Source organism: Oncorhynchus keta, chromosome 10, assembly GCF_023373465.1.
Source record: "Oncorhynchus keta strain PuntledgeMale-10-30-2019 chromosome 10, Oket_V2, whole genome shotgun sequence".
NCBI classification, from domain to species: Eukaryota; Metazoa; Chordata; class Actinopteri; order Salmoniformes; family Salmonidae; genus Oncorhynchus; species Oncorhynchus keta.
In genome coordinates this window covers 82,011,642-82,023,340 of record NC_068430.1, presented here as the reverse complement: position 1 = coordinate 82,023,340, position 11,699 = coordinate 82,011,642, and the positions used below count along the sequence as shown (strand labels likewise).

Here is an 11,699-nt window from a genome sequence, read left to right as displayed (position 1 = left end):
TCCCTCTTTCAATCTCTCTCTTTCTCTCTCTCTCACTCTCTTTCTCTCCCTGTCCACAGCCTAAGCCATCTCATCTCCCCTGCGGCTCGTCATACGTCTAATGTTGATGTCACGAACCCCACAACCCCCCAAGATATGCATATATAGTGGGGAAAAAAATGTTTATGAAATAAATGTTGATAAAATCAATAATGGTAAATATTTTGAGATGTTCTCCGTATGTGAATCCCTGATTTCATGTTCAGCTCAGTTATTTACAATTACAGCCTTCACATACAAAAATCCTGTTTGGAATATTCCAAATGTCCAATTTATTCCCTCCTGATTCTGGGAAATGTCCAACCGAGATTTGGGAAAACCACGGAATTTATTGAAAGTTCTCTGAATTTTGCAACCCTTCTCCTACTAACCGGAAGGTTGCAAGTTCAAATCCCTGAGCTGACAAGGTACAAATCTGTCGTTCTGCCCCTGAACAAGGCAGTTAACCCACTGTTCCTAGGCCGTCATTGAAAATAAGAATTTGTTCTTAACTGACTTGCCTAGTTAAATAAAAGTTAAATAAAAGTTAAATAAAAGTTAAATAAATGAATAAATAAATAAGTGGTCACAATTTTGACGTCCCTTTAATGTTCTGCTTTCCGCCACATGATGGGGATATTGAGTTAGCGTCATGCAAGTAAGCAGACATTGACCTATAATACACTCAAACTATCAGGACAAATTCTGTTGATTTCATTCAACTACATGACACATATTTTGATGCGTATTTATTTATTTTATTTAACCTTTATTTAACTAGGCAAATATATCATGGTAGGCTGGACTAGAGTAGAAAAAGATCACTGGCACCTGATCGGCCAACCAGTACTTATTCCTGGGTTTTATACACCTAATCGGCCAACCAGTACCTTTTCCTGGGTTTTATACACCTACTGGGCCAACCAGTACCTGTTCCTGGGTTTTATACACCTAATGGGCCAACCAGTACCTTTTCCTGGGTTTTGTACACCTAATGGGCCAACCAGTACCTTTTCCTGGGTTTTGTACACCTAATGGGCCAACCAGTACCTTTTCCTGGGTTTTATACACCTAATGGGCCAACCAGTACCTTTTCCTGGGTTTTGTACACCTAATGGGCCAACCAGTACCTTTTCCTGGGTTTTATACACTAATGGGCTAACCAGTACCTTTTCCTGGGTTTTGCCTAATGGGCCAACCAGTACCTTTTCCTGGGTTTTATACACCTAATGGGCCAACCAGTACCTTTTCCTGGGTTTTGTACACCTAATGGGCCAACCAGTACCTTTTCCTGGGTTTTATACACCTAATGGGCCAACCAGTACCTGTTCCTGGGTTTTATACACCTAATGGGCCAACCAGTACCTGTTCCTGGGTTTTATACACACGCTGTTTAAAGGTTTCTCTCTTTCTCTACCTCTTTATTTCCTTTCATCACCCCCCTCTTTAAAGGGATGTTTCAAGTCTTTAAAAGAGGAAGAGAGGAAACATCTGCCCTCTATCACCTCTCACCACCCCCTCACTTCACACAGAGAGAGAGATGGGGGGAGGGAGGAAAGGAGGAGGGAGGGCGGTGGGGAGGGTGGGAGGAAAAGAGGAGGAGGGGAGGGAGGTGGGGAGGGGAGAGGGAGGAAACGAGGAGGAACGGAGGTGGGGAGGGGAGAGGGAGGGAGGGAGGAAAGGAGGAGGGAGGCAGGGAGGAAAGGAGGGGAGAGGGAGGGAGGGGAGAGGGAGGGAGGAAGGGGAGGAGGGAGGAGGGAGGGAGGGAGGGGGAGGGAGGGAGGGAGGAAAGGAGGAGGGAGGGAGGTGGGGACGGAGGGAAGAAAAGAGGAGGAAGGGAGAGAGGTGGGGAGGGGAGAGGGAGGAAGGAAAGGAGGAGGGAGGGAGGAAAAGAGGAGGGAGGGAGAGAGGTGGGGAGGGGATAGAGAGGGAGGAAAGGAGGAGGGAGGGAGGGAGGGGGAGGGAGGGAGGTGGGGAGGGAGTTGGGGAGGGAGAGGAATAGGGGTAAAGGGTGTCTGGGAGGAAAGTTCAGGAAGAGAGAGAGTCTATGTGTGTGTGTGTGTGTGTGTATATATATGTGTATATATGTGTGTGTATATGTGTATATATATGTGTGTGTGTGTGTGTGTGTGTGTGTGTGTGTGTGTGTGTGTGTGTGTGTGTGTGTGTGTGTGTGTGTGTGTGTGTGTGTGTGTGTGTGTGTGTGTGTGTGTGTGTGTGTGTGTGTACGTGTGTGTTTCTCTGTCGTACGACTTCCCAGCAGGACGTCATCAGAGGCTCTGATTTCGTTCCAAAGGGCACCCTATTCCCTACCACAAAAGTACTGCACTAAATAGGAATAGGGTGCCATCTGGGAGGTATTTCAGTGTTTACCTCACAGTCCATTAGAGAGATTACATCTGTCTTTACCAGCCGGTAGTTACTCAACACATACACATACACATACACATACACACACAGACAGACAGACAGACAGACAGACAGACAGACAGACAGACAGACAGACAGACAGACAGACAGACAGACAGACAGACAGACAGACACACAGACACACGACACACAGACAGACACGACAGACGCACGCACGCACACGCACGCACGCACACGCACACACACACACACACACACACACACACACACACACACACACACACACACACACACACACACACACACACACACACACACACACACACACACACACACACACACACACACACACACACACACACACACACACATATCTGCAGACAGACAGACGCACACACACACACACACATGCACCCATGCAGAAGCACATAAACAATCTCTCTCATCCAACACACCCAGGTAGAAGAATGGACTTTGAAACCAGTAACTTATACTGATAACACGGCTCTGAGTTTTGTGTTCATTCCTTAAGTAAATAACACAGAATACTGAAGTAAAGATCATTTCTAAAGCCCAAACACTCCCTTCTTTCTACATGTTGATCTGAAAGTCCAAACACAAGTCGGCATGAGGAAGAAGTTTGGGAGCATCTTTGAGGGGCTTGAAACCCAGAACACATACAACAGTTTGTATGTGTGCATTAGTGCATTAGTTTATATTAGGGGTCCTGTAAACAGCACATGCTTTACTACACTGCTTTCATAAACATCTCTGTTTACCATAGAATTCCAATAGAAACATCTCTGTTTACTGTAGCATTCCATTAGAAACATCTCTGATTATTGTAGCATTCCATTAGAAACATCTGTTTACTGTAGCATTCCATTAGAAACATCTCTGATTATTGTAGCATTCCATTAGAAACATCTCTGATTATTGTAGCATTCCATTAGAAACATCTCTGATTAATGTACCATTCCATTAGAAACATCTGTTTACTGTACCATTCCATTAGAAACATCTCTGATTATTGTAGCATTCCATTAGAAACATTTCTGATTATTGTAGCATTCCATTAGAAACATCCCTGTTTACTGTAACATTCCATTAGAAACATCGTTTAATGTACCATTTCATTAGAAACATCTGTTTAATGTACCATTTCATTAGAAACATCTGTTTAATGTACCATTCCATTAGAAACATCTCTGATTATTGTAGCATTCCATTAGAAAACATCCCTGCTTACTGTTTAACATTCCATTAGAAACAGCCCTATTGCATTCCATTAGAAACATTGATTATTGTAACATTCCATTAGAAACAGCCCTGTTTACCATTGCATTCCATTAGAAACATCTATGATTATTGTAGCATTCCATTAGAAACATCTGTTTACTGTAGCATTTTAGAAACATCTGTTTACTGTAGCACATTAGAAACATCTATGATTATTGTACATTAGAAACATCCCTGTTTACTGTAACATTTTACTGTTTACCATTCCATTAGAAAACATCCATTAGAAACATCTGTTTACTGTAACATTCCATTAGAAACATCTGTTTACTGTAGCATTCCATTAGAAACATCTGTTTACTGTAGCATTCCATTAGAAACATCTGTTTACTGTAGCATTCCATTAGAAACATCTGTTTACTGTAGCATTCCATTAGAAACATCTGTTTATTGTAGCATTCCATTAGAAACATCATTCCATTAGAAACATCTGTTTAATGTACCATTCCATTAGAAACATCTGTTTAATGTACCATTCCATTAGAAACATCCCTGTTTACTGTAGCATTCCATTACAAACATCCCTGTTTACTGTAACATTCCATTAGAAGCATTCTGATTATTCTGCATTCCATTATCTGTAATGTACCATTCCATTAGAAACATCTGTTTAACTGTTTACTGCATTCCATTAGAAACATCCCTGTTTACTGTAACATTCCATTAGAAACATCTCTGTTTACTGTAGCATTCCATTCAAAACATCTCTGTTTACTGCATTCCATTAGAAACATCTCTGTTTACTGTAAAATTCCATTAGAAACATCTGTTTGCTGTAGCATTCCATTAGAAACATCTGATTACTGTAGTTAGAAACATCTGTTTACTGTAGCATTCCATTAGAAACATCCCTGTTTACTGTAGCATTCCATTAGAAACATCGGGTTTACTGTAACATTCCATTAGAAATATCTATGTTTACTGTTTAGAAACATCTGTTTAATGTAGCATTCCATTAGAAACATCTGTTTAATGTAACATTCCATTAGAAACATCTCTTTTACTGTAGCATTCCATTAGAAACATCCCTGTTTACTGTAGCATTCCATTAGAAACATCTCTGTTTACTGTAGCATTCCATTAGAAACATCCCTGTTTAATGTAGCATTCCATTAGAAACATCTGCTTAATGTAGCATTCCATTAGAAACATCTGTTTACTGTAAATTCCATGAGAAACATCTGTTTACTGTAGCATTCCATTAGAAACATATCTGTTTACTGTAGCATTCCATTAGAAACATCTCTGTTTACTGCAGCATTCCATTAGAAACATCTGTTTACTGTAACATTCCATTAGAAACATCTGTTTAAGCATTCCATTAGTTTACTGTAGCATCATGTTTACTGTAGCATTCCATCAGAAACATCCCTGTTTACTGTTTGCATCTCCATTAGAAACATCTGTACCATTCCATTATTGTATCATTCCATTTCTGTTTAATGTACCATTCCATTAGAAACATCTCTGATTATTGTAGCATTCCATTAGAAACATCTGTTTAATGTACCATTCCATTAGAAACATCCCTGTTTACTGTAGCATTCCATTAGAAACATCCCTGTTTACTGTAACATTCCATCTCTGTTTTCTGTAACATTAGAAACATCCCTGTTTACTGTAGCATTCCATTAGAAACATCCCTGTTTACTGTACCATTCCATTAGAAACATCTGTTTACTGTACCATTCCATTAGAACCATCTGTTTACTGTACCATTCCATTAGAAACATCGTTTAATGTACCATTCCATTAGAAACATCTGTTTAATGTACCATTCCATTAGAAACATCTCTGTTTATTGTAACATTCCATTAGAAACATCTCTGTTTATTGTAGCATTCCATTAGAAACATCCCTGTTTACTGTAGCATTCCATTAGAAACATCCCTGTTTACCATTGCATTCCATTAGAAACATCTCTGATTATTGTAACATTCCATTAGAAACATCTGTTTGCTGTAGCATTCCATTAGAAACATCTCTGTTTATTGTAACATTCCATTAAAAACATCTGTTTACTGTAACATTCCATTAGAAACATCTGTTTGCTGTAGCATTCCATTAGAAACATCTGTTGGCTGTAGCATTCCATTAGAAACATCTCTGTTTACTGTAGCATTCCATTAGAAACATCTGTTTACTGTAACATTCCATTAGACACATCTATGTTTACTGTATCATTCCATTAGAAACATCTGTTTACTGTAACATTCCATTAGAAATATCTGTTTACTGTAGCATTCCATTAGAAACATCTGTTTACTGTAGCATTCCATTAGAAACATCTGTTTACTGCAACATTACATTAGAAACATCTGTTTACTGTATCATTCCATTAGAAACATCTGTTTACTGTAGCATTCCATTAGAAACATCTGTTTAATGAGCATTCCATTAGAAACATCTGTTTACTGTAACATTCCATTAGAAAAACTGTTTTACTGTAACATTCCATTAGAAACATCTCTGTTTACTGTAACATTCCATGAGAAACATCTGTTTACTGTAGCATTCCATTAGAAACCATCTGTTTACTGCAAAATTACATTAGAACCATGTTTACTGTAGCATTAAATTAGAAACATCTGTTTACTGTAGCATTCCATTAGAAACATCCCTGTTTAATGTGCGTGTCATTGAAACATCTGTTTAATGAGCATTCCATTAGAAACACCTGTTTACTGTAACATTCCATTACAAAATCTGTTTACTGTAACATTCCATTAGAAACATCTCTGTTTACTGTGACATTCCATGAGAAACATATGTTTACTGTGCATTCCATTAGAAACATCTCTGTTTACTGTAGCATTCCATTGTGAAACATCTGTTTACTGTAACATTCCATTAGAAACATCTTTTACTGTAGCATTCCATTAGAAACATCTGTTTACTGTAGCATTCCATCAGAAACATCTCTGTTTACTGTAGCATTCCATTAGGGAAACATCTGTTTGCTTTGTCCATTGTGAAACATCTGTTTACTGTAGCATTCCATCAGAAACATCTCTGTTTACTGTAACATTCCATTAGAAACATCTGTTTACTGTAACATTCCATTAGAAATATCTGTTTACTGTAGCATTCCATTAGAAACATCTGTTTACTGTAGCATTCCATTAGAAACATCTGTTTACTGCAACATTACATTAGAAACATCTGTTTACTGTATCATTCCATTAGAAACATCTGTTTACTGTAGCATTCCATTAGAAACATCTGTTTACTGTAGCATTCCATTAGAAACATCTGTTTACTGCAACATTACATTAGAACCATCTGTTTACTGTAGCATTCCATTAGAAACATCTGTTTACTGTAGCATCTCCATTAGAAAACATCTGTTTACTGTAACATTCCATTAGAACCATCTGTTTACTGCAACATTACATTAGAACCATCGTTTACTGCAACATTCTCCATTAGAAACATCTGTTTACTGTAGCATTCCATTAGAAACATCTGTTTACTGTAACATTCCATTAGAACCATCTGTTTACTGCAACATTACATTAGAACCATCTGTTTACTGAAAACATCTCCATGTAGAAACATCTGTTTACTGTAACATTCCATTAGAAACATCTGTTCACTGTATGTAAACTGTGTGTGTATGTGTGTGTGTGTGTGGTGTGTGTGTGTGTATGTCTGTAGTGTGTGTGTGTGTGTGTGTGGTGTGTGTGTGTGTATGTCTGTGGTGTGTGTGTGTGTCTGTGTGTGTGTCTGTGGTGTATGGTGTGTGTGTGTGTGTGTCTGTGGTGTGTGTGTGGTGTGTGGTGTGTGTGTGTGTGTGTGGTGTGTGTGTGTGTGTGTGTCTGTGTGTATGTGTGTGTGTGTGTGTGTATGTCTGTGGTGTGTGTCTGTCTGTGGTGTGTGTGTGTGTGTATGTCTGTGTGGTGTGTGTGTGTGTGTGTGTCTGTGGTGTGTATGTGGTGTGTGTGTGTATGTCTGTGGTGTGTGTGGTGTGTGTGTGTCTGTGGTGTGTATGTGGTGTGTGTATGTCTGTGTGTGTGTATGTGGTGTGTGTGTGTGTATGTCTGTGTATGTCTGTGTATGTCTGTGGTGTGTGTGTGTGTGTGTGTGTGTGTATGTCTGTGGTGTGTGTGTGTGTGTGTATGTCTGTGTCTGTGTTAAAGTAGTGTGCAACACGAGACATTCCCATGCAACTGATGGCCTGTGAAGGGAACAATAGGTGTGTAGGGTTTCCCCTGGCAGGAAGTGAGAGGTGGAGGTGTGACAACGTCTGTCCATGGTGTGTGTAAGCTGGGCATTAGGATGTGGTATGTATCTGCTGCAGCCTGGAAACAGAAGGACTGGTCGATGGAGACTTGAGAGGGACTTCCCATTCTGTGGCTTGACCAACAAGCTCACTGTCTGTGGCAAAATTACACCTTCATCCATGTCTGTGGTTAGACATTACATCTGAATGGTTAAGGTTGTGAACTACATCTGAATGGTTAAGGTTGTACATGTGAATGGTTAAGGTGAACTATGTCTGTGGTGTGGGAACTACATCTGAATGGTTAAGGTTGGGAATGTCTGAATGGTTGTGTGTGTATCCAATCTGAATGGTTAAGGTTAGACATTGTGTGTGTAACATTTACATTTACATGTAAGTCATTTAGCAGACGTCTTGTGTGCCACTTACAAATTGTGCATTGTGTGACATCCAGTGAACAGCCACTTTTACAATAGTGCATCTATGTCTTTTAAGGTGGGTGAGAAGGTTACTTTATCCTATCCTAGGTATTGTGTGTGGGGTTTCCAGGTGTCTGAAGGTGGTGATTGTGCTGTCCTGGCGTCGTGTGGAGTGTGTCCCCCACCTGTGGAGCCAGTGCAGTGAACAGTTTTGATGAGCGGAACTGTACTTCCTCAGTGGAGGTAGGGCAGGCCAGAGGTAGGATGAACCAATCCTTGTTTGGGGTAGGGCCTTGAGCCTGGAGGTACTGAGGTGCCATTCCCTCACAGCTCCGTAGGCAAGCACCATGGTCTTGAGCTGGGATGACCCCAGCCTGAGAGGAGGAGCGGGGTGAGGGAGAACTTGGGAAGGTTGAACACCCGGGCTGGTTCTGGGATGAGTTGTAGGGGTTTAATGGCACAGGCAGGAGCCCAGCCAACAGCGAGTTGCAGTAATCCACGGGGAGAGATGACAAGTGCCTGGATTTCCACCTGTGAGGCAGGGTCGACTTCATGGATGTTGTAGGAGCATGAAGCTACAGGGCACCGCCTTGATGTTAGATGTGACCCACAGGGTGTTGTCCAGGATCACGCCAAGGTTCTTAGCGCTCTGGAACAATGGGAGTTGACTGATGGCGAGATCATGGAACGGGCAGTCCTTAGGGAGAGGGACTTCCCGATTCTGGTGGTGATCCGTCATCCAGCTCTCACTGTCTGAGACATGCAGAGAATTACACCTTCAGAAGGAGGAAAGGAGAAGATTAATGTTTCTCACAATGATCATGTGAGGTTATGACAGAGCCAAGTGACTTCTGGGTGAATGGTATAGCGGAATAGGAGACTACAGATCTGAATGGTTAGAGCGTTGAGGAACTACATCTCGAATGGTTAGGAGGTTGAACGCAATACATCTGAGATGCCCAACTTAGAGGGTGGAAGGACATCTGATGGTTCACAGTATCGAAGGCAACTACATCTGAATGAGCAGAGGAGAGGAACTACATCTGAATCCGTGTTACAGAGAAGAGCATTCTGTGCTGAATGACTAGTCTGAAATGACTGATTTGGTTAGGCATTCAGATCGGGAGAGCTGGTTAGGTTACGGCACGTTCAGACCTGAAGGAAAGAAGGGTTAGACAGTTTTAATCTGAGGGATAGTTAGGTTAGAACAATTCGCCAACTTTGAACGGAAGGGTTAGAACTAGGGAATATGAATGGTGAGGTTAGGAAGGTCTAAATAGTCTGAATGGCCGAGCGGGCAGGTTGTTACGGCCGGCCGTCACAAGACGATTTCATCTGAATGGAAAAGGTCAGAGCACCGGGTAGGGCAGTGTGAGCAGAATGGTTAAGGTTAGGAACTACATCTGAATGTGGTTCAAAGGTTAGACATTGCAATCTGAAGGGGGGAGGGGAGGGAGGGCATTCAGGAGGGGAGGAGAATCTGGCAAAGAGCTTCCTAGGTTAGACATTCAGACCTGAATGGCTTTAGCAGTTAGACATTTAATCTGAATGGCGAAAGGTTAGACATTCCAACCTGAATGGTGAGCTAATGAGTTAGGAACTAAATATGAATGGTTAAGGTTAGGAGGGAGAACTAGGCATCTGAGATAGGTTGGAGAAGGTTGAACTAGAGGGAAGAGATGATAGGTGGAAGAGGAACAGTACGGGGAGAAAGGCGAAGGTTAGGAACTACATCTGAATGGTTGATGAGAGCGAGAGGGAAAAGGATACAGGTAGTGAGGTAGTGGTCTGAATGAGGGAGTTGCAATGAGGTTAGTGGGAAGAACAGCATCTGAAAGATGAGGTTAGACATTCAATCTGAATGGGGGAAGGTGAGAGGGTGAGGTCAAGAGGAAAGGAGGGAAAGGTTAGGAACTAAATAGTGAATGGTTAAGCCCAGTTAGTGAACTCCCGAAAGGACTATCAAGACATCAAGCTCATTGATGAACTCTCCGAGGGGACCTGGAGGGCGATAAATGATAAGTGATGGTTGAAAGGGCTGGTAACTGTGACAGCATGAAATTCAAAGGAGGCTAGAGATGGGTAAGGAGAAAAGAGAATGAATGGTTAAGGTTAGGAACTACATCTGAATGGTTAAAGGTTAGGAAACTACATCTGAATGGTTAAGGTTAGGAACTACATCTGAATGGTTAAGGTTAGAACTACATCTGAAATGTTAAGGTTAGGGAACTCAATCTGAATGGTTAAGGTTAGAACTACATCTGAATGGTTAAGGTTAGGAACTACATCTGAATGGTTAAGGTTAGACATTCAATCTGAATGGTTAAGGTTAGGCATTCAATCTGAATGGTTAAGGTTAGGAACTAAATCTGAATGGTTAATGTTAGACATTACATCTGAATGGTTAAGGTTAGACATTCAACCTGAATGGTTAAGGTTAGACATTTAATCTGAATGGTTAATGTTAGACATTACATCTGAATGGTTAAGGTTAGACATTAAACCTGAATGGTTAAGGTTAGACATTTAATCTGAATGGTTAATGTTAGAATTAAATCTGAATGGTTAATGTTAGGAACTAAATCTGAATGGTTAAGGTTAGGAACTAAATCTGAATGGTTAAGGTTAGACATTACATCTGAATGGTTAAGGTTAGACATTACATCTGAATGGTTAAGGTTAGACATTCAACCTGAATGGTTAAGGTTAGGAACTACATCTGAATGGTTAAGGTTAGGCATTCAATCTGAATGGTTAGGTTAGACATTCAATCTGAATGGTTAAGGTTAGACATTCAAACCTGAATGGTTAAGGTTAGGAACTACATCTAAATGGTTAAGGTTAGACATTCAAACTGAATGGTTAAGGTTAGGAACTACATCTGAATGCTTAAGGTTAGGAATTCAAATCTCAATGGTTAGGTTAGGAACTACATCTAAATGGTTAAGGTTAGACATTCAATCTGAATGGTTAAGGTTAGGAACTACATCTGAATGGTTAAGGTTAGGAACTAACATCTGAATGGTTAAGGTTAGGAACATTTAATCTGAATGGTTAAGGTTAGACATTCAACCTGAATGGTTAAGGTTAGACATTTTACATCTAAATGGTTAAGGTTAGGAACTAAACCTGAATGGTTAAGGTTAGGCATTCAACCTGAATGGTTAAGGTTAGAATTACATCTAAATGGTTAAGGTTAGGCATTCAATCTGAATGGTTAAGGTTGGGAACTAAATCTAAATGGTTAAGGTTAGACATTCAATCTGAATGGTTAAGGTTAGGAACTACATCTGAATGGTTAAGGTTAGACATTCAATCTGAATGGTTAAGGTTAGGAACTACATCTGAATGGTTAAGGTTAGACATTCAAT

General features: G+C 40.5%; 1 protein-coding gene across 1 annotated transcript in view; it reads left to right on the top strand.

Annotated features, from left to right (window-relative positions):
- The window catches only part of LOC118383536 (basement membrane-specific heparan sulfate proteoglycan core protein-like), a 14,305-nt gene extending 14,098 nt beyond the window's left edge, over positions 1-207 (top strand). Inside the window, exon 8 of the mRNA XM_052528527.1 lies at positions 60-207. Coding sequence (XP_052384487.1) covers positions 60-64 — 5 coding nt within the window. The 3' untranslated portion in view covers positions 65-207. The remainder of the gene's footprint in view (positions 1-59) is intronic.
- The last annotated feature ends 11,492 nt before the right edge of the window (positions 208-11,699 follow it).